Source organism: Carcharhinus amblyrhynchos, chromosome 8 (genome assembly GCF_965287045.1).
Source record: "Carcharhinus amblyrhynchos chromosome 8, sCarAmb.v2.hapA, whole genome shotgun sequence".
In the NCBI taxonomy this organism is placed as follows: Eukaryota; Metazoa; Chordata; class Chondrichthyes; order Carcharhiniformes; family Carcharhinidae; genus Carcharhinus; species Carcharhinus amblyrhynchos.
This window is the reverse complement of record NC_137331.1, coordinates 104,959,443-104,983,812: the sequence shown is the minus strand read 5'-3', so window position 1 is coordinate 104,983,812 and position 24,370 is coordinate 104,959,443. Positions and strand designations below refer to the sequence as shown.

Sequence of the window (24,370 nt, the reverse complement as noted above, 5' to 3'; positions counted from 1 at the left end):
AAACATAATTGGATACCTGAAATAATTGAATTTTGTTTTACTTTCCCTGTTGAATGGCATACGTTTTTACAAGGTTCCGAACCAGTCGTAGTCACATTCATTGCATATATTCTCATTTAAATGATCTAGGTTTATATTTCAATGGTAAAGTCAACTAATTTTTGTTGACTGATGTTAGCTGACAGGAGATCAGTCGACTGGTTGGATTGTTAGTGAGGCAGACTGATGCCAGCAGCGCGGGTCCAATTTCCACACCATTCATTCAAGGCCCTGACTTCTCGACATTGCCCCTTTGCCTGAGGTGTGCGGATCCTCAGGTTAAAATCACCACCAAGTTAGCTCTCCCCCCCTCAAAGGGAAAAGCAGCTTGTGGTCATTTGGGTCTATAGTGACTTTACCTCACCTTTAAAGCCAACTTTACTCAGGGCTGACTCCCCAGTGCAGTACTGAGGGAGCATAAGACTCTTAGCATTGCTGTCCTTTGGATGAAATTTAAACTGAGGCCCCATCTGCCTGCTCGGGTGGATGCAAAGGACCTTTTTGACGTTATTTCAATGACAAGCAGAGGAGTTATCCCCGTTATCCTGGCCAATTTTTTTTTACAGCGCACAAAAACAGATGATCTTATCGGTTTGAATGTGAATTAGTTGCCACGCTTCCTACACGATAACAGTGTTTTTCAATAAGTATCTAGTTGCCTGTAAGATGCTTTGAGGTGTCTGGTGGTTGTGAAAAGTGTGACATAAATGTAGGTCTTTTTTTTTTCAGTCAACCTGGCTGGAGATTTGAGAATGATTGACAGCTTGGATTGTGGTTTAATTGACCCACAGACAAAATAAGATCCATCTACTCGACAAGTGGAGAATAGCTGACACCAACAAGTGTCATGCTGAATGGTGCTAAATGGTTTACTAAAAAGTACAAGTAGGAGCAACTAAGCAATTGTTGAGAGGGTCAAATTGCCTTGAGCAGAGAGAAGGGGAAACTCTTCTCTACTTGTGTCTTCGCTGAGACTGAACTCTAGTCATAGCAGTCACGAGCTACGCAGTTCCTTCAAAATATAATTTCAGTTATATCTTTTTGTTGGCGTTTATGAGCTGACGCAAAAGCAAACTAATTAACTCCCTGCAGAGCATATTCTAGGTGTGAAACCAGACATGTCATCCTTTGCTCAGTGGGAGCAGAAGGTCACGGGTTCATGTCCCACTGCAGAGCCTTGATCGCCGGGTCTAAGCTGATGGCAGGAACCTGTGGCAGTGGGGAGTGCCCTGATGATGGAACTGGAAGTGAGTGGGACTTCCTGTTGGAGGCAGGGTGGCTGGCCTCATGTAATCACGCAGCAGCCCACATGATCAAAGGGCACGGCCAGTTGTGGGGTGGGCAGAAACTCACTGACCCTGCTGTTATCTCATTCTGGGAGACAATCCGTACTTTGACTGGGACCCGGACAGCCATCCACTCCCTGCCAGCCAGCGGCCTCATTTTGCTGGAGCATTTTGAACTTGAACCGCCACCACCTCCTCTCCACCTCCCTAGAGCTGCAATACGTCACCTTGCACCTACCCTCAGTCACCTTCCCTCCAACATACTTGATCCTCCTCCCGCCATAACCATAGCCCTGCCTTCTGTGACCCTCAGGCTAGTCAGCATCATACTTGATCAACAGTCATAGAAAATAGAACATTACAGCGCAGTACAGCACCTTCGGCCCTCGATGTTGCGCCGACCTGTGAAACCAATTTAAAGCCCATTAACCTACACTATTCCAATATCATCAATATCAGAGTTGCCCCACCCGCAACCCCCTCCCCACCTCAATCCACTGCCGGGCACCATCGACCTGCACTCTGCACCTGCCCCCTTCAACCCTCTCTATCGCTTTTGACTTTCCTCTGGTTATACTTGACTCTCCCAACCTCACCAATGAGCTGCCCTCAGTCCCTGACGATCTCTGTAAAGAACAAAGAACAATACAGCACAGGAAACAGGCCCTTCAGCTCTCTAAGCCTGTGCCGTTCATTGGTCCAACTAGACCATTCGTTTGTATCCCTCCATTCCCAGTCTGCTCTTGTGACTATCCAGGTAAGTCTTAAACGATCCCAGCGTGTCCGCCTCCACCACCCTACTTGGCAGTGCATTCCAGGCCCCCAGCACCCTCTGTATAAAAACTTGTGCTTTGTGCTGTCTTCAAATTTCCCTTCATCATCCAGCGGCTTCCCTTTGTCCCCACGGGGAGATGGTGTAGTGGTATTATCACTGGACGAGTAATCCAGAGACCCATGGTAATGCTCTGGGGACCTGGGTTCGAATCATTGTCACATTCAGGTTTGAATCATAGGCACATTTAGGTTCGAATCCCGCCACAGAAAGTGGTGAAATTTGCATTCAATAAAAATCGGCAATTCAAAGTCTATGTGATGACCATTAAACCATTATTAATTTGTTCCAAAAACCCACCTGGTTCACTAATGTCTTTGAGGGAAGGAAATCCACCATCCTTGTCTGGTCTGGCCTATACGTGACACAATGTGGTTGATTCTTTAATGCCCTCAGGGATGGGTAATAAATGCTGGCCCAGCAAAAGATGCCCACATCCCATAAAAAATGAAAAATATATAACCCTTCTTAGGGTCATAATGACCTGACCTCCCTCCCTCAAAATGCCACACCCAGGCCTTCGTGGACTGTCTTCACCTGAGGTCAGTGCAACATTTCAGCCACCTCTCCCCTGTTCTGACAACGCTCCCAGTTTAAGAAAAGCAATTCTAATCCACAAGGAAAACAACATTTGCTTGCTGCATGTCACCATTAACCAGTCATAAATCTGAATGCATTTGTTTCTCATTTGCTGCCGACTTGAATGCAAAGATACAGTTTAGAGGGCCAACTATGGAGGTGAAGGAGAAAAAACATGACTTAATTAGGCAGAGCTTCCATTTCCCTACGGCAGGTTGAGCTGCTGGGATATAACCAGTGGCCTGTTGGTGAATTGTTGAGAATTACTTTGGCCTGTGGTGAATTTCTACTTGTGACAAGACAGGGAATGTATAATAGGGGACAAAGAAATGGCAGAGCAACTGAATACACAACCTTGGTTCTGTCTTTAGAAAAAGACGACACAAATCAGATATCAGAAATGTTGGAAAATGCAAAATTTAGTGAGAGGCAAAACTGAGGGAGATCAATATTAGTAGAGAAATGGTGCTGGGAAAATTGATGTGGTTGAAGGCGGATATATCTCTAGGACCTGATTATCTACATCCCAGAATACTTAAGAAAGTGGTTCGAGAAATAGTGGATGCATTGATAGTTACCTTCCAGGACTCTATAGACTCTGGAATAGTTCCTGCAGATTGATGGGTAGCTAATGTCACTCGAATATTCAACAAGGGTGTTAGAGAGAAAACCGGGAATTATAGACCAGTAAGCCTAACATTGATAATGGAGGAAATTCTCAAATCCACTATCAAGGACTTTATAGCGGAGCATTTAGAAAGCAGTGGCACAATCAGACAGAGTCAGCATAGATTTATGAAATCATAGTTGACAAATCTGTTGGAATTCTATGAAGATGTAATTAATAGAATTGACATGGGCGAGCCAGTCAATGTGGTATATTTGGACTTTCAGAAAGCGTTTGACAGAGTCCAGCATAAGAGATTATCATGCAAGGTTAAAGTGCATGGGATTGAGGAAAGTGTATTGAGATAGATAGAAAACTGGTTGGCAGAGAGGAAACAAAGAGTAGGAATTAATGGGTCTTTTTCAAATTGGCAGGCATTCACTAGTGAGGTGCCACGGGGATCGGTGCTGGGACCCCAGCTATTCATAATATATATTAATGATTTGGATATATATATATATATTAATGTTTTGGATGAGAGAAGAAAATGTAACATTTCAAAGTTTGCAGATGATACCCAGTTGGGTGGGAGGGTGAACTGTGACGAGGATGCAGAGATCCTTCAGAATGATCTGGACAGGTTGGGTGAGCGGGCTAATCAATGGCAGATGCAGTATACTTTGGATAAGTGTGAGGTTTTTCACTTTGGAAGCACAAACAAGAAGGCAGATTACTACCTGAGTGGCTGTAAATTGGGAGAGGGGTGTGTGCTTCAGGACCTGGGTCTCCTTGTACTCCAGTCGCTGAAGGTGAGCATGCAGGTGCAGAAGGCATAAAGAAGGCAAATGGCATGTTAACCTTCATTGCGAGAGGTTTCGAGTACAGGAGCCGGAATGTGTTGTTGCAATTATACAGGGCTTGGTGAGGCCACACCTAGAGTATCATGTGCAGCTTTGGTCTCATTTTCTGAGGAAGGATGTTCTTGCTCTCGATGGAGTGCAGTGAAGGCAGGCTGATTCCGAGGATGGTGGGACTAACGTATAAGGAGTGATTGACTCAGTTAGAATTGTTTTTGCTGGAGCTCAGATGAATGAGGGGGATCTCATAGAGACCTATAAAATTCTAACGGGACAAGACATGGTACATTCAGGAAAGAGGTTCCTGATGGTGGGGGTGTCCAGAATCAGGGCTCACAGTTTGAGGATAACATGGTAGACCATTTAGGACAAGGGTGAGGAGACATTTCTTCATCCAAAGAGTGGTGAGCCTATAGAATTCATTACCACAGGAAGTAGTTGATGCTAAAACGTTAAATGTATTGAAGAGGCAGCTAGATATAGCACATGGGACAAGTGGGATCAAAGGTTATGGGGAGAAAACAGAATTAGGCTATTGAGTTAGACGATCAGACATGATTGTGATGAATGGCAGAGCAGGCTCGAAGGGCCAGACGGCCTCCTCCTGCTTCTATCTTCTATGATTCTATGACACATTTATCTGCCATGAATATTCCTTAATGTGAAACAGTTTTCAATGAAGTCCATTTTCAAGAAGAAGTCAGAGGTGCAGGAGAATCGTGTGGCATCCACTTCACGATTGTTTAATGGCGGTGCACACTAGCTGGCTTTGTGCTGAGGTGTGTTAGGTCGGCAGTTTCCCTTGTTTATTTATGTGGCACAAAGGAAGGGAGCAGGAGAATGGACTGTCACCTGGAGGCACAGCACTGGCAGGTCATTGGCGAGAGGGGTTCAGAGGTGGGATTGGGAGCGTGGAGAAGTGAAGTGGGAAGGGTTTGGTGTGTAGTGTGTGGTGGCAGTGGGGTGGGCGGCGCGGGGGTGGTGGTTGGTGGTGGGAACAGTCAGTCAAAGTAAGAAGATGAGGAGCCTAAAGGGCAGTGTCAGTACTATCTAAAATATGTATCCAGTGCAGGATGTTGGCTGGCAGAGTCCTTACAGGCCTTTGAGTTCAGATACCTCCACTGAGATGATCTCAATTTCCATTACAGTGGGGAGAAGGATGGCTAAGCCTGCAAGTTCTGTCATATCCCACAGGGTGGTGAGGACAAAGCTGGACTTAAATAAACATTTCAATCAAGTTTGAATGCAAAATCACACAGCATTGTTTCTTCCACAAGGAAGGAAATGTCCCTAACTCCCCTATAAGCATCAATCTGTGCCAACCATGAAGCCTGCTAATACAATGAGGTCTCTGACGAAGCCTGTCTTGACAAATAACAATGATGCAGACATGAAAAAAGTAAAAACAATGTAATGTGAAATATTTACAAGTGAAATTTAATATTGAAAAACACCCACGCCATCTTTGCACTGTCAAGTCTGATGTTAATCGCAGTGTATTTGTGTGGGCAAGTTGTGGCCATGATTGACTCGGAGGCTCTCTGCCCATAGATGCCACATTGCCAGCTGATGCATTCCTTACATTGAAATTTATTAAACAAATGCTGAATTGATGAGAGGGATAAGGGCAGACAGATGCTGGGGATCTCAGGAGGAGGCCAAGATGGATTATCCACTTTGCACTTCTGCTTACTGCAAATGCTTCAACCTTGTCTTTTGCACTGATCTGCTGGCTCCCTCATTATTGAGGAGTGGAATTTTGTGGAGCCTCCTCCTTTCAGTTCGCTGTTTAATTGTCCACCACAATTCATGACTGGATGTGGCGGGTCTGCAGAGTTTAGATCTGATGCGTTCATTATGGGATTGCTTAGCTCTGTCTAACGCAGAATGCTTTCTCAGTCTGGCATACTGCTACCTTCATCAGGTTGACAGCTCATCCTGCTGCTACTGCTCTTGGCATGTCCTCCTACGCTCCTCACTGAAGCAATGTCCTCGTTTGATGGCATTGGTAAAGTGGGGGATATGTTGGGCTATGATTTTTACAGATTGTGGTTGTGTATAATTCTGCTGTTGCTGTTGGTCCACAGAGGCTCATGGATGCTAAATTTTGAGTAGCTAGATCCGTTTGTAATCTAATTATTTATTCTGCCCCAGGCTAGGAAGCTCATAAAATTTGAAACGTGCCTTTCCTGCTGCCTACCTGCCTGGCCTGGCAGTGGGTGAGGCATCTGGTTGCCCACCTGCCTTTGTGCCAGCTGAGTCCCTTAAAGCACCAATTAGTGGCCACTTAAGGTCTACCCACTGCCACATGGTAACTTTCCCTGCAGTAGGTGGAAGCTAGCGATAAGTGGGGAGCTCAGCAGGTTACACCGCTCAGGCTTCAGACAGGAAAGGCAGGAGGAGGGGGTTTGTCTCCCTTATCTGTTTCCTGTTTCAATCAGAGGCCTTCCTTCATGGCCCTGCACTCCACTCCTGTCACCCCTTCTAACTTGGCACAAATCCCTCTAAATGCATCCCTCTATGCAGCTCCTGTCCACTTAGTATTGGGGGATTGATGCAGTCCCACTCCTGGTCGTCTTGCTGGGACCACTTAGTTGACACAGATGTCACCCGGAATCAATTAACACCCCTCCAAGTGTTAAATGACTGCAGGCCAACCTATCACATTGGGGACAGTGTAATAATTCTGCGGAGGCAGAAACCCGTTCACCAAAATCCCTTTATTTTTGATTCTAACAGCAGTGCAGTGGGCTATCAGTCAGCAGTATACCTCTGGGGGTGTCAGAGGAACTGACACAGTTAAGTACAAGGCAAAGACCCCCTGATTGGCCCATCAATTGGATCCTTAATCAGAAAGTTCATGCTCCAATAGGCCAACCTCAAAGGCCTGATTGAAGTCATTACAGGCAGGTGTTTGCTGGTAGTACAGGAACCTTTGAAAACCGGAACATCCTCTCCAAGCTGAGGTGCAGATACAGTGTAAATCCTGCAGGTGGTATTCAAGCAGAAGCTATGAATCAGATGTGAAAATAACACATAAATAGGTTATGTGACATAATCGCTGGAATTCCACCGCCTCACCTGCCATCAAATCAGAGCGGGCAAGGGGCGGATAACAGAAATGTCCATTGAGTCGGGCGGGAATTTCCAGTCTCGCTTGAGCGTGGCTGTAAAATCCTGTCTAGTGTGTCAACTACTAATTATTCCAGGATCGTCCATGGATACAGAGGTAAGACCTGACTTCTTAACTCTATTGCAAACTGCAAATGTGGGTAAACTAAGGAAAGCCAGTATGGACTTGTTAAGGGAAAATCATGTTTAACTAACTTGCTGAAGTTTTCGAAGAGATAATAAGGAGGGTTATGCTGTTGATGTGTAGATAGATCTACAAGAGGCATTAGATCCAGTGCCTTGCACAAACTTGTGAGCAAGGTTATAGCTCATGGAATAAAAGGTACAGGAGCAACTTGGATATGGAATTGGCCTGAAAATAAACAGTGATGATTAATGGATGTTTTACTGTGCTGGAGCAAAGTTTGTGGTGGTGTTTGCCAGGCTCCAGTGTTGGAATCCTTGCTTCTTCTGATCTATATTAATGACTAGACTTTGGTGTACAGGGCACAGTTTCAAAACTGGTGAATGATACAAAAACTTGGAAGCACTGTGAACTGTGAGAAGGATGGTGTTTTTATTTAATTCATTCAGGGACATAGGTGTAGTTGGCTGGCCACCATTTATTGCCCATCTCTAGTTGCCCTTGAGAAGGTGGTGATGAGTTGCCTTCTTGAATTGCTGCAGTTCATGTCCTGTGGGTTGACCCACAATGCTGTAAGGGAGGGAATTCCAGGGCTTTGACCCAGATAAAGGGCAAAAGGACGTAGACAGATTGGTGGACTGGGCAAACAGATGGCAGATAAAGCTCAATACAGAGAAATGTGAAGTGATTCATTTCGGAAGGAAGAACATGAAGAGACAAGAATACTATTGTCAAGGGCGTGCAAGTGAGTGGAGACGTAGGAACATACTCATTGGAGATGGCCAGGTAGGTTGAGAGAGAAGTTAAGAAAACACAACTCAGTTCTTGATAATGAGCTCCTGCCTGCTGCTAATTGCATCCAAGCAGCTGGGTGATAGCCTTGAGTTGAAGTTTAAGCTTGTTTATCTATGGGCTGGCTGGATAGCCACCCTCTCCCCTTCCCACTGGAGCTTGTTTAATTGCGACTGTGGCAAATCTTCCTACCCAATCATACAGCTCCCGGCCTCCGAACATACTTTATCCAGGACATTAAATTCCACCCTTTGCCAAATTCAAAAAGAGTTTCCTATGGAATATATCCTGGCAATCTCCATTTACACCTTTTTAACTTTCCCTGGCCCCACTTCCAATCCAGTGATCAAATCAACCGCTCCTGCTCATTAATCCGACCTGAAGTTGCATGGATGTTGATTTTGACATTGCAACATAGAGGTCAGCATTTATTGCCCATCTGTAGTTGCCCTTGAGGGTGGTGGTGAGCTGCCTTCTTGAATTGCTGCAGTTCATGTCCTGTGGTTGACCCACAATGCTGTGAGGGAGGGAATTCCAGGGTTTTGACCCAGATAAAGGGCAAAAGGACATAGACGGATTGGTGGACTGGGCAAACAGATGGCAGATAAAGCTCAATACAGAGAAATGTGAAGTAATTCATTTTGGTAGGAAGAACATAAAGAGACAAGAATACTATTGTCATGGGTGTGCAAGAGAATGGAGACATTCGTTCCCTTTGGAGCTTTCAGTTTCATGCTACTAAAATTGTTATCAAGCACATGCCTGGTCTTTGAGAATCTAATGTTTTGTTGGCTAATATGTTACGGATCATTTCTTTCTGTAAAGGGCATTTGTGAATCAGGTGGGTTTTGAATCACACTTGGCAATGGTTTCATAGGTTCATTATTTTCAATTTCAAATTTTTATTGAATTCACATTTTACCATCTGCCACGGCAGGACTTGAACCTGGATCTCCAGATCATGCCCTGTGTCACTGGATTACTAATCTAGTGACAATACCACTACACCACTGCCTCCCCTTATCATGTCTTAGCCTTCTCTTTTCTATGGAAAACAATCCAGCTTTTCCAACCTCACTGCATAACTGAAGTTACTCACCTCTAGAAACTTTTTTATAAACCTCTTCTGTACTCTGTCTAATGCATTCACATCCCTCCAATAGGGTTGTGCCCAAAACTGTACACAGTATCCCAGTTGAGGTCTAATTAATGTTCCAAACAAGTTTAGCATAACCCCCTTGCTTTTGTACTCTGTGACCTTCTTAATAAAGCCTAGAAAACTCCATGCTTTATTAACGGCTCTCTCTGTCAGTCCTGCCACCTTCAATGTAGTGACAATGTCACTGGAATGGTAATCCAGAGGCTCAGGCTAATGCCCTGAGGATGTGTGCTCAAATCACAACACAATCACAGCCAGTGGGATATAAATTCAATTAATAAATTTGGAGTTGAAGGTTCATCACAGAATGTGATCAGGAAGCTACCGTTGATTGTTGTATTATCCTCTCCAGTGTCTTTTAGGGAAGGAAATCTTCCATCCTTACCAGGTCTGGCAGTGTTGACTCTTTGTTGCCCTCTGAAACAGCCTTGCAACTGGTTCAATGGCAATTAGGGATGGGCAACAATTACTGGACTTGCCAGCGATGCCCACATCCCATGAAAGAATAAAGAAAAATAAGGAAGAGCTTTACTTGCACAGAAAATAGTTTGGATCTTAAATGCATTGCCAAAGACAATGCTGGAGACAGAACCAGTGGCATATTTCAATTGAGATTGGATAATCACATGAAGAGTAAATAATCGTAGTGTTACAGGAAAAGAGTTGGGCGGGGGGGGAGGGTGATATTAGCTGAGTTGTTCTAAACTTATTAAACATTAGTAGAGAATGAACAACTAATGTTCTTCATTCACAGAGTTGATGGCCTCTTTAAGTACTTTCCTGCAGAACATCTCTGTGTTTAGTCTAAAGAGAGAAAAAAGAGATAAGTGTTTGATTGAAAACCATTCCCATCAGCAAGTCCCTCATTCTCAGTTATCTGATTTCAGCAGAGGTAGCAGCGCTATAATAAAAAGAACTTACGTTTATACAGCACATTCCAAAACACTTCTCAACCATTTAATTATCTTTGAAGGGCCGTCACTATAGAGCAGTAAGTAAATGCATCACAAATTTGAATTGATCAAGGTCCCTTAAATAGCAGATGTGACAAGTTAACCATTAATCTGTTTTACGTTGGTGCCGGTTGTGGGGTAAATGATGACATGAATATTAAAGATGCTTCCTGAACTACAATTCTTGCCTCAGGGTTTCATAAGATGGAGTTTCGACTTAGCATCTAGATGAAAATCAGTACCTTCAGCGGTGCAGTACTATCAGTTTAAGAATCAGTTAGCTCAATTGGCTAGAAAGCTGGTTAGTGATGCAGTGTGACACCAACAGCGTGGGTTCAATTCCCATTCTGGCTAAGGTTATTCATGAAGGCCCCACCTTCATGAATAGCCGCTTGCCTGAAGTGTTGTGATCCTCAGATTAAATCACAAAGGAAAATTACTACTTTACGCTGCCAAGTAGGGTGGTGGAGGCGGACACACTGAGATCGTTTAAGGCTTACCTGGATAGTCACATGAGCAGACTGAAAATGGAGGGATACAAATGAATGATCTAGTTGGACCACTGAGTGGCACAGGCTTGGAGGGCCAAAGGGCCTGTTTCCTGTGCTATGCTGTTCTTTGTTCTTTGTACAGCACGAGAACTGTGCTATAACGGCCTTCCAAGCCTGCACCGACCATGCTGCCTGACTGAACTAAAACCCCCTGTCCTTCTGGGGACCTTGTCACTCCATCCCCATCCTATTCATGTATTTGTCAAGACACCCCTTAAAAATCACTATTGTATCTGCTTTGACTACTTCCCCCGGCAGTGAGGTCCAGGCACCCATCACCCTCTGTGTAAAAAAAAACTCACCACCAGTTAACTTATGGTCTTCTGAGATTATGTAAATTTACCTTTGTTATCCATTTCAATGAAGTGTTTACAGCTTACCGAGGGGTTTGAATCTACAACCACCCGATGCAAAGTGATTGCCATATACCAGGCCAAACTAACATGATACAATTAAGCACAGTGTCCCTGGCCTTGAAGGTGAAAGAAAATCTGTGAGAATTTCCACATCCTAATACCACCCTGTTAACTCGACTGGAAATGGTGCAAGTATAGTCAAATTCATTCACAATCATTGCAAAGGGTTTTTGGTTACATCATTGATCGAGTGCTGCCAATTTGTAATCTCCCACCCTACTCCATTAGCCTTTAGTGTTAGTTTTGCTCTCCAATCTGTTGCTTTTCGATCAGTTGTTGAGGAGCACTATCCAAATGTAGATTGTGTCTGATTCACAAGTTGGACTACAAAATGAACATACTCTTTTATCAATAACACATTCAACAACAGTGCTCATACATTAGAAAACTGCTTCCAGTGGAGAAAATGTAATTTTGTAAAGTTAGCCCCTTATTACTGATGAACCGCAAATGCGGGAATTTCACATTTTTAGATGTCGAATGTGGACAGCGGCTATTTCTTCCAGCCTTCTCTCCTCCCGCTTTATAATTCCACAACCCCTCCCCACCGCCCAGCTTCTCATTGACATTACCAGACTTTCTCCTGGCTGAAATCACTTGAACTGGCATGTTGTGCACAAGAAGAATATAATCCAGGTCTGTTTTTATTTGTTCATGAGATGTGATCATTGTTGCCAGGCCAGGATTTGTTGTCCATCCCTTATTGCCTTTGAGATGATTGTGAAGGTTAGTTCAAAGGGATTGTGCCAAAGGAATACAGATCCTGGCTCCTGGTCTTGTGTGTGGCCTTGACCTTTTAGATCTTCTGCCTTGTTGTCATTCTCCTTAGTACAGCACCTTCATTGTCCATAAGGATTAAGGTCTGTTCTCCCTGGATCCTCATTGTTGTCTTCTTCATCATTGTTCACCCCTGCGCTGTCACTGCTCTGACTCTGCAGGTAGAAATGAAGTAAAGTTTATTTATTCGTCACAAGTATGCTTCCATTAACTTTGCAATGAAGTTACTGTGAAAATCCCCTACCCGCCACACTCCGGCGCCTGTTCGGATACACTGAGGGAGAACTTAGCATGGCCAATGCACCTAACCAGCATTGCTTTCGGATTCTGAGAGGAAACCGGAGCACCCGAAGGAAACACACTGATACAGGAGGAACGTGCAAATTCTGCACAGACCCAAGCCAGGAATCAAGCCCGAGTCCCTGGAGCTGTGAGGCAGCAGTGCTAACCACTGTGCCATCATGCCACCCAGATAAGGATGGTGAGTGTAATACCCGAGGGTATACAGAGACTGAGAAGTCTTGTTGTTTTCAGTTGCTTCATTAAGATGGTAAAATGACTCTTTGGTGAACACTCAGTCACGTAGTGCCAATTAAGTTGCTTTTCCCCATGACTAGGGACATATGCCTTCCTAGCATTTACATCTGCTCATCATAAATTGCCCATTGTCTTAGGAAACTATAGACTGCACCCAAGGTGCATCTCCCTTCAGTATTGAACAACATTTCTTGTGGCTGTAGAGGCAGCTTTGTGAGTGGCAGCCCCTTCTGCAGCTGGCACAGATCAATGTTGTTGGCCTGAAATTAACTTTTTTTTCCCAGCGGGCCTCACTGTTCCACCATCTGGTCATTTCTTTCGCCCTCTGATTTTTCCAGCCCTTTCTGCCTGCTTCGATTAACGGGGCGAGCTTAACGGGACGAGCTCTCCGTGTATCAACTCCACTCCCAGTCAGCTTGATGTCTCACTTGCGAACATCTTTGTATTGCAGATGTGGGCAACCTGTTGGTCTTGTGCCAATAGCAAGCTCACCATAAAGGATGTCTTTGGGGATGCGATCTTCATCCTCTTGGTGCACAAGACCTAGCCAATGGAGTTACCACTGACTGATGTATTTCAGAATTCTATCTTGCCAGGAATTGACTAATATTTATCTGAGGACAGTGGAGGTGGAAGCTGTTTGAATGAAGACATTTTTCTTGTCTTCCATGTATTGTCCATGCTTTGCTATTGTAAAGGAGGATGCTGAGAACACAAGCCTGCTTCACACGGAGCTTTGTATTTTCAATTCATTTGCCATTCATTCACACTCAACTTCTCAACTTTGATATGACAGCTTCGACTTTGGCAATCCTCCTGCTGATTTCAACATCAAGGCAGAGGTGGCTAGTTATTGTTGATCCAAAGTATTTGAAGTTGTCAACAACTTCCAGAGTGAGGTGATCGATGTTGATAGAAGGATAAAACCGGGCTCACAACTTTGGCCTTTCTGCCACCAATTGACAGTCCCAACCCCTTGCAGATCCAGGAGAACCGATCTCCAGGTTGTTGCTAGTGAATTTAAGTATGGAATAACAGTGCGGCATGTTCAGCAAACCATAACTTACCAACTAGGCATTACACACTTTGGTCAAATTGAACATCTTGCCACCAGCTCAGCTCTGCCGTGCAGGTAGGCACCCTCATTTGTGCCAGTGAAAGTGTACAACCATAGCATTGAAAAGAATATGCCAGCAAGAGTTGGCACCAGGATTTTATTTTTTACTCATTTACGGGATGTGAATATCACTGGTTGGGCCAGCATTTATTGGCTGTCCCTAACTGCCCTCCATTTCAGAGGACACTTAAGAGTCAACCACACTGCTGTGGCTCTGGAGTCACATCTCAGCCTGATTAGCTCAGGATGGCAGATTTCCTTCTCTGAAAGACATTAGCGAACCATATGGGTCTTTATGGCAATTGACAATAGTTTCATGGCCATCATTAGACATTTAGTTGCAAATTTTTATTTGAAATCTCACCATCTGCTGTGGTGGGATTTGAACCAGGTTCCCACTGGATTGGCCTGAGCCTCTGGATTGCTAGGTGAGTGACAATACCGCTCAGACACCACCTCCCACTTTAATCCCTTATAAAAGTAAATATTTGTATTCATAATCCATAAGCAAACTGAAAATTTATAGTCCCCCCCAACCCTGACCGTGATAAAGATAGGTTGCTTATGCAAGTTTATGATAATAAACTACTATTGAAATTGTAAGCATTGATCTTTTTCAACCCAAGAGTCACAGCAGGTTGTTGTCCTTCAAAATTTAAAGATCAGGGATTTAAATGATTTAACAGATTGACAGTTCCACAGATATTATAAATCTTTAATTGCTTAAAAATCATAGATCAAATGCTACAGGAAACAGACTCGCACCAGTAAAAATGGAGCCTGTTTGAACTCAGCATTTCCCCAGATGACCCTGTTGGGTTTGGCTTCCCCATATGCCTGAATCACATTGCCGCCGCTGTCTCATAGAGGTGAAAATATGATCAGTCAGAAAAAGGGCAGAACTTCTGGGTTGGGGTTCCTGCAACCGTTTTGTTTAAGATGCTGAGTGTCCATGGCGATGAAAACCGAGGCCTTGGTCTCCAGCACGGATAAACAGCGTTCAGTGTCTCACTCTCAATGTTACTTGCATCAAATATTAGACAATAGAGTTTTGACTCCACCGTACAGAAAATCAAGTCAACATTCATCAAAATATCACAGCAGGGAGCCTGTTTGAAACTTGAATCTGCTGAGTCATGGCTAAAAAGTTGGAAGTTTATTTATTAGTCACAAGTATGGCTTATATTAACACTGCAGTGAAGTCACTGTGAAATTCCCCTGGTTGCCACAATCTGGTGCCTGCTCGGGTCAATGCACCTAACCAGCACATCTTTCAGACTGTGGGAGGAAACCGGAGCACCCGGAGGAAACCCACGCAGACACGGGGAGAATGTACACACTCCACACATGTAGCGATCCAAGCTGGGAATCGAACCGGATCCCTGGCACTGAGGCAGCAGTGCTAACCACTGTGCCACCATGCTACCCCCGACTATTGGTTCGGTTTTGCTTGGCCATGTGCTATGTTGTAGTATGGAAACTGCAGCTTAAAATTTAGGAAGTTGCAAATGAAAGTGGACTATTGGCACTTTTTAGAAGCACCTTCTCCACTCTATTGTGTTTGTTTTATTAGTAACTGCCGATACAAATAGGCAAACAATTAACATGTTTTTCTTTAAATATTCAGGACCTATACTAATATTTTGAGGCTTTTTTTATCTGTTTATGTCTTTCCCTGTTTATTTTCCTAACTGTCTCCAGTTACTCCGGCCTTCCTATTGAATTATGCTAAGAGAAACGTGTAAGACTAGTATTTAAACATAATAGGGCAACTCTGTGGGCATGAAAGCTGAGTTAACTGAAAGGAACTGGGATTCTAGGCTACGGGATGGATTAATTCATAAACATTAGCAGACATTTGAGGGAGTATTTCAGAATTCTCAGAATAAATATATTCCCTTTATAAAGAAAAATCCTAAGGGGAGGACCCAAACATGGTTTACCAAAAAAGTTAAGAAAACATCAGATTTAAGGGAAAAAAATCTTAACTGCACAAAGATGAGTTGCAGGTAAGGTAATTGGTCAGATTATGAAGAATGGCAGAGAATGACAAAAAGGTTACCCAGTGGAAGTAAATTAGAGTATGAGAGGAAGTTGGCTAGAAATGTAAACAATAAACAGCAAAGTTTCTACAGGTATTTAAAAAGGAAAAGTGTAAGTGAATCATGTTGGGGAGAAAATGATGATGAGGAGTTAGGAGTAGATAATAAGGAAATGTCTAGTAACAGCTGGAGGTGGCTGGGAGGAACATGAAATTACAGTCTCTAGGGAAGCAATGCTGAGAAAAGACATGGAGCTGCAGGCTGATAAGTCTCTGGGTCCTAATGGACTTCACCCTAGGTCTGGTGGCTAATGAGGTAATAGACGCCGGTGTTCATTTTGCTAGATTCTGGAAAAGTTCCATCAGACTGGAAAGTAGCAAATGTCAAATAGCAAAAATTCAAGAGAGGGAGTTGGAACACAGAAAACATACGCCAGTAGCCTGTCTTGGGAAAGGTTTTAGAATCAATTATTTGGGAGGTCATTGTTGGGCACCTAAAAGAACTCAAGGTAATCAGGATGAGTCAGTCTGGTTTGGTGAATAAGCAATCATGTTTAACCAATTTATTGGCGTTCTTTGAAGGTATACCTTGTGTTGTGGATAAAAGGGAACCTGTAGGCGTACTGTACTTGAATTTCCAGGAGGTATTTGATAAACGTTTATTAAAAAATTAAATGCTCATGGTGTCCAAGGTAGCATAATAGCACGGATTGAGGATTGGCTGGCTGGCAGAATGCAGAATGTATGCATAAAGCATTATTTTTTTCTGATTACCAGGAACCAAGGGACTAGGGAGAATGAGGAATTGAAGGAAATTCAATAAGGTGGCATGGTGACACAGTGGTTAGCAATGTTGCCTGGCAGCGCCAGGGACCCGGGTTCAATTCCAGCCTTGGGTCACTGTGTGAAGTTTGCATATTCTCCCTGTATCTGTGTGGATTTCCTCCAGGTGTTGCAGTTTCCTCCCACAGTCCAAAGATGTGCGGATTAGGCTATGCTAAATTGACCCTAGTGTCAGGGGATTGGCAGAGTAAATATGTGGGGCTACACGTGGGACTGTGATCGGTGCAGATCCAATGGGCAGAATGGCCTCCTTTTGCACTATAGGGATTCTATGAAATTTCTATTTCTAAGAAGAATGTTTGGAGAAATTGAGACTCCAATTTATTAATGGGTGAGTCCAGAATTAGGGGGCACAGGTTAAAAATAGTGGTCACCCTTTTAGAACAGAGCTGAGGAAAAATATTTTCTCTGAGATTTGTGCAAATTTGGAACTCTCTGGGGGAATTTTCCTGTCCCACCTGCAATGGGAATCGAAGCTGGCAGAGTGGGGGGGAGAGCCATGAAATGCTCCATTCACCTCAGCTGGGATTTTCCAGTTTTGTGGCAGGCATGGCTGGAAAATCCTGTCCTCTGTCTCAGAAGGCAGTGGAGGCGGGGTCATTGAATATTTTTCAGGCAGAGATAGATCGGTTCTTGTTAGACAAAGGAATCAAAGGTTATTGGTGTTGGAAGGGAATGTGGAATTTAAAACATACACAGATCACCGTGATCTTATTGAATGGTGGACCAGTATTGAAGGTCCAATGGCCTACTTCTGCTCCTAATCATATCTGACCTTACACACTGTTTCCAATACCCTGTTACTTCTGGCCATTCTATAGCTTTTCAGAAGCACACAGCACAAAAGGTGGCCATTCAGCCCATTGAGCCTGTGCAGGGAATCTGAGTTAAAATCCAAATTTGAGATATTTTCTATCTCTTGTTAACTTGCCCTCATTTGCTTCCTGAGATTTTATAATTTGTTCCCGATAAGCTCTGCACAAATTCTGTATCTTATTCGACATTTCTCAGTCTATACAAACAAAACTTACACATTTTTAAAGTTTATTTATTCGTGTCACAAGTAGGCTTACATCAACACTGCAATGAAGTTACTGTGAAAATTCCCCAGTCGCCACACTCCGACGCTTGTTCGGATACAGTGAGGGAGAATTTAGCGCAACAAATAACCAGCACGTCTTTCAGATTGAAGGAGGAAATCTGAGCACCCGGAGAAAACCCATGCAGATACAGGAAAAATATGCAGACTCCACACTGACAGTGACCCAAGCTGGTAATTAAACCGGGTCCCTGATGCTGTGAGGCAGCAGTGCTAACCACTGTGACATCCTTCCACCCATGTGGAAATTTGCAAAAGAGTATTTGTACCATGGAGCTTTACATTATCAGAATCCGAACACTGGATTTTTTTTTTTGCTTATGGTTTAGGGGCCAAAAAAGTGTGTTACAGATTTTTTTGTTTTTAGTAATAAACTACAAGTACACAGACTTTACTGTCAAAAGCTTGGAATGGTTTGATTTGATCAAATCTCTTTGAGCTTGGGTGAATTTGAATTTTGGCTCAGGCTATTGGTAGATCTTAGCTGCATCAGGATATGGCAGTGAATTATAATATGTTAAAAGGGCAGTTATCCTTTTCTGAAGGAATTGGACATTTGTGCTACAGTGTCCAAACCTGTACTTCTATCATTGCGACATCATGGTATAACAATCCTTGCAGTGATGGTTTTTTGGCACGCAGTGGTAAAACAAGACTCCCTGTTTACAGAAACAATTCAAAATTCACCCTGCTGTAAAAATATCTCTTTCAATCACGTGATTGACATTTTGCCTCATACATTTGTGACATGATTGAAAATTAACCATTGGAAAAGAGAAAGGCAACAGGAAAAGCGTGGTATAGTATTGGAGTTAATGTATTACAATATTTCTGTCCACAATTCTTGCACCATCAAAATATACTACGCTGAAAGATTTTAATGATATTTTAATTAGTGTATTTGAAAGGACATTGCCACCAAGAATTTCCTACTCGCAGCCCAGCCCTCAGGTGTAAAAACCAGCGTCCACTGGCCACTTGAGTCTTGTCAGTTTCCAGGATCAGCATAAGAACGTCAGTACGAAATTCAGATCAAATCAAATATGCGGAATTTGAAGAATTATTGTAGAAATTGCCATAGATTATTGTCATTGCTGGTCCTTTCCTCCCTCCCCAACCCCCACACAACATAGTTTGGCCTGTGTTCGATATCTATTGATATTCCTCTTATGACAAGACTATTGTAGTTTAGGTGTTGATTGTTATCACTGTAGTACTATTGCCTGTCAATACTGCACTGCACTTTTAGTTTTTAGAATTGTTTTCTTTATTAATAGGCAGTGAAACGATGGAGTGTTTCATCAGCAGGAAGTGATAAAACCAATCTCAGTGTAAGTACGGTGCTTTCTAACTGAATTCTTAACAGTTCACTGTATGCAGGTTGCCTTTGGCATAGTACTCAGTGGAATGGCCTGGTTACTGCAGAGAGTTCTCAATGGGAGTCCTGGAACTCAATGACTTCACAGCAATAAACTCTGTGTGTCAAAGGCTAATGCGGCGAGAACAGCTTGTATGGAAAGATCCATCTGACAGGGGTCGTGACAGACAGCTAACCTTCACTTATGTTTGCTTATGGGACTCCCTTTGCGGTCTACACTTGGCTCGCGTAACCACTTAAGCTTTGTGCTTGCCAGCTTTGCTTCCCTGTTTTTGCCCATTGCACAGAAGCTGTTGCGGCCTATTTACTTAATCTACCAACAGAAAGCTTCATGAAGTCACTTCCTGATCCGGAAAGGTAATATAGTGAAAGTCATTGAAAATACCCTGAACTTACCGCTCGCTTTATTTTGCACTGACTAACTGCTTTCCACGGATAGCATGAGACGATGCAAAGGAACCATTAAAGATCACAGAATGAATTAGATGCAGGGTAACTGTCCTGAAATCTTAGCTGCCAACAGTATTTAAAAAAGGAAGCTTCCTGCAAAATTTATGATTGATTCACCGATTTTTCTTTCAGTGTTCCATCCGTGTTTCTTAATCTAACTTCAGAAGACCCTGGCACAGCTTCTCTGAATAACCCTGCAATACAGTGCCATTTTTGTACCAAAACACAACAAATTCTATGGTTGTTTGTGAATACATTATGCCCAAGTCTCTGCAATTTTTTTACATCCATAAAAGAACTTCTGTCCAATTCAGCGAATTTCGTGCCCCAACTCTCAACGGTGAAGAGTTACTTAGTCACCGCTACAAAGAAACAATTTTATTTCAATTGATGTTATCTGTGTGCACATTTCAGAAAGGGAGACATAATGTAAAAACAGCTTGAAATGGCAGGATAAACACTTGGTTCTAATGCAGCGTCTCAGCTAAAAGAATAATCTTTCTCCTTCAGATGCTGATCGGTCTTCCGGAATTATCTGAGTCCTAGTTTGCATTGGTGTTATGCGTTCACAATGAGCAGGGAGTGGGTTTGATTAGGATGCTGAACTTGGGTACCCTTGGACTAAACTGTAACTAATAAGCTGCCCATTGCCCCAACAGCAGGAGAAGCAGACTCCAATCAAGAGGCCTTGGGAAGGGATCCGCAAGATCCAGTCTCCGCCCACATGGCTTAAAAAGGAACTGGAGCCCACCCATCAGTCCCCCTTAGAAATGAGGACGGTGGAATGGGAGAAAACGGGCGCAACAATACCCCTCGGCGGACAGGACATCATCGATCTCCAGACTGAAGTCTGACCTGAGGAGTGACTTTTTTTTTTAATTTTAAAACAGATTGGTTTCTTTTGAAACCTTATTACAGTAAAGAAATCTTGTTCTCAGAGAGATAGCGTTTTAAACCTTGTGATGCAGTCAGCGTCGTGTTGTCCCACTGCGGTGGGAAAACACGTTAGCGAACACAGTAACCGTAGTCCAGAAACTCTTATCAAAGACAGTAATGGGCAAATATATATATATATAAATATATATATAAATATATAAAAAAAAACAAGTAACTTCAGTTTAGTGTTGATTGCTTGATATGCAAGCATTTTTTGCATCAAAATTTAATGGCATTTTCTTGTCATATTGTGTACTATATTAAGAAAGATGAAATTTCAACTGGTAAATACAATGAACATACTTAAAAAAAAACTGTGATGTACCTGTCAAGGTTTTAGGTATATAAATTGAAAGCACAAGGCCTTGGCTGCCCTGCTGTATAATATGTAATTATTACACCTATTGACTTTTAGCTTAAACATCTTTCTATACTGTGTTTAACTTCCTGTTAAGTTAACAAACTTTAACAGTGTTATGTACAATGACAGAGTTAAGCTAATGTTATGCCATGTGTTTAATAATCGTTGACCCTCGGAGATTCTACTTTTATGGTTGGTTAAACTGGTTCTGGTTTCCTATATCTGTGTTTGTCAGTTTTATGTACAGTTTTCAGAGCACAAAATGAATGTCTCCTTTCTAATAAAAGTGTAAACTATTAGCTGTGCCTTTCCTTAAAGCTCGTCGTAACGGCGCGAAAGAAATCAGATGGTGAGATTAGCTAAAAAGCTCGATGGGCCCTAAACCTGCCATTATTTTTAATGGTTCTGACATCTAAGGCTGTTGCAGAATTGATTTTTAATAAAACAGACTGGGCTAGAATATTGCATTTTAAGAATCTGGTGACTGACACAGAAGTGGGAGTGATTTCTGCTGGGAGGGAGGTTGGTGGGGGGGGTGGGGTGGGACGGATGCCGTGGTAAACTGGTCAGCTTATTAAATATGCATCTGCAAGGAGCTCACCAGTTCCCACACTGGGTACAGGCAGAAAGTTGCTGACCCTACTGGATGGCACTGTGGCATAGTGGTTAGCATTGCTGCTTCACAGCTCCAGGTATCTGGGTTCAATTCTTGGCTTGGGTCACTGTGTGTGTGGAGTTTGCATGTTCTCCCCGTGTCAGCGCAGGTTTCCTCCAGGTGCTCCAGTTTCCTCCCACAATCCAAAGATGTGCGGGTTAGGTGCATTGGCTATGATAAATTACCCCTTAGTATCCCAGGCTGCATATGTTAGAGGAATTAAACAGGTAAATATATGGGATTGCAGGAATAGGGCATGGGTGGGATTGTTGTCGGTGCAGACTCGATGGGCCAAATGGCCTCCTTCTGCACTGTAGGATTTCTATGTTTATGGGTTCTATCACCTCATGGGGTTGAAGGCCACCATATATGAAGGGCCCCCGCACCCCGGTAGACTTCACTGTCCCTTCCACCTTTGCCTCCACCCTTCCCACCCTCCTACCCCCAATAACCTTTCATGAATTCCTTGGTCACCCTGCAAATAACTTACGTTCCACACAACCTGGTCTCAAGCATTGGCTGGCCTTCATAGATGTTTCCCAGGGAGCTCACTGCGGCGACAACTCACCATTAACCATGGCAGAAGTTTACCTCGTCAGGTACACACCACATTTTCATTTGTGACGGCGAACATTCTAATTTCTCGTGGTGGGGGGGTTGGAGTGGGGGAGTAACTTGGAGGGGGGACCTCATTCCTCCAAGCTGGCCTTCCAATGAGCATGCATGAAATGCTCCTGCATGGGGAAGGACTTCCCAGCATTGTCCATTGGAAAGCTCGACTTGTGTTTTAAGCCCTGACAACATCTTTGCTAAAGTTCCTCCGGCCTTCGGGGATCTGATTCTTGGCCTCACGCCAAATTAATCCCCCCAGCCGCTTAGCTTCCTGCTGCTGGGGCCAGCCAAAGATTCCGCTCATAGTACCTTACGGTCTCAAAAGATCTATTTGCTCATTAAGCTTCTCCCAACTCGATGAAAAACACTACCGCTGTCTACAGTGACATCTTAAAATACTAGACTTTATAAAAATATTACTGGTCGAATATGTACTGGCAATATGTCTTTTTCCTGTGATTTCTTTTGACAATTATTTCCATATTTAAATATAATTTAATGGGGTTCCCATCATTGCATGTTTGGCGGGGTGGTGGTGGGGTGGGGGGGTGGGGGTGGTGCAGTGGCACGTCAATCGAGCAGGGAACTCCTGCTTAAAAGCCATTCCAGGTCTCATGCTCAATGCCCCCTCTCCCCCCAGCCCACCCCACTCCCCAGCTGTTCCCACCTGCCAAAATCCCCACCAATGTGAGGAAAATTTTGCTTCCCGCAACGAGTAGTTAGGAGAGATAAATACAAATTCGATAGGAACCTTCAGTGGGGAATTTGAGAAATATTTGAAGGAGAGAGGAAAAAAAATCCAGGGATATGTCAGATATGCATGCATGAACCTGCACCGCATTTGTTCACAGATCTCTTCAGGCAACATTGAGGAATACAATCCTGCCCTTAATTAATATTCATATTTGAGGGATATGCAGGAAGAATGGGGGGCCTCGGACAACTTAAATTACACTTCAAAAGAACTAGGACAGACCCTATTTTCTTTATGTATTTCCTTCATCCATAGGATATGAGTATTGTTGGCAAGGAAACCATTTGTTTCTCAAACCTTGTTACCCTTGAACTGAGTGGCTTGCTAGGGCCATTTCAGAGGGCAATTAAGAGTTAACCACATTGCTCTGGGCCTGGAGTCACATGTAGGCCAGGTAGGGAATGGTAGATTTCCTTCCCTGAAGAACATTAATAACCCAGAGGGGTTTTTACAACAATCGACAATGGCTTCATTAGATTTTTAATTCCCGATTTTCCAGACTGAGAGGGCCATAGCATTCGCCTCTCTGATTCTATTCGCAGCCTGACGGACAATGGGCGGAATTTCCCATTCCCTGCGCACAGTGCTAGCTGAGATGAGGAAACAGGTGTATAGCTTGCTGACTGCACAGTTAGGTTTTTTCACCAGATAATCCAACACTCTGTCCAGAGAAAATCTGGAGGCCGGCTCACATTGTCACACTGGCAGGGAGGAACTGGAAAAATCCGCTAGCCAGAAGAATCCCAAGATCTGGGCACCCTCCACCCACTCGCTCCTCCACTCCCCCAAGTCAGATCTCTGATAAGCACTACAGGAACCTCTCCCCCCACCCACCTGCTGCACACACCTGGAGATAACCCACCCCCCCCCCCACCTCACTCAACCACCACCACCACCCCCCACAACCACAGACACCCCCTCCCACAAAAATAAGGGTAATCGCCCCAACCACAGACGCAAGAAACTACCCCTAGCTACAGGCACAATGCCCCCCCCCCACCCCCCCCTAAACACAGACACAGGGAACTACCCCTCTGTCACAAATACAAGGGGAAGTCCCCCAACTATTGACACAAAGAACTATGCCCCCCACCCCCCCCCCAATGAATGCAAGGGGATCACTCTCCAACCACTGACATAAGAAACTACCCCCACCTCAAATGCAGGGGGAACGTGCCAATCACAAACACAGAGAAATCCCTCCCCCACGAATATCAGGGGAACTCCCCCCAACCACAAAGAAATCCCCACCCCTTCCCCCACAAATGCAAGGGGAATCCCCCCAACCACAGACACAGGGAACTCCTCCCCCACCTCCACAAACAGAACGAGAATGTCTCAATCATAACAGGGAAACAGGGAACTCCACTCCCCGCCCCCCCCATAAACACAATGGGAACCCCTCAGAACCACAAGGAACTCCCCCCACCCCCAAACACAAGCACAAGGGGACCCCCGCCCCCCAGCCACATGCCTAGGGAAC

General features: G+C 43.9%; 1 protein-coding gene across 9 annotated transcripts in view; it reads left to right on the top strand.

Annotated features, from left to right (window-relative positions):
- adgrb1a (adhesion G protein-coupled receptor B1a) overlaps positions 1–21,140 on the top strand; it is a 299,558-nt gene extending 278,418 nt beyond the window's left edge. For 7 of the 9 annotated variants that reach the window (XM_080194594.1, XM_080194593.1, XM_080194592.1 and 4 more), the window contains 2 exons: positions 19,019–19,072; positions 20,229–21,140. In XM_080194594.1, the coding sequence (XP_080050720.1) occupies positions 19,019–19,072; positions 20,229–20,423 (249 nt within the window). In that variant the 3' untranslated portion in view covers positions 20,424–21,140. The remainder of the gene's footprint in view (positions 1–19,018; positions 19,073–20,228) is intronic. The other 2 variants (XM_080194597.1, XM_080194590.1) reach the window with 1 other exon arrangement.
- The last annotated feature ends 3,230 nt before the right edge of the window (positions 21,141–24,370 follow it).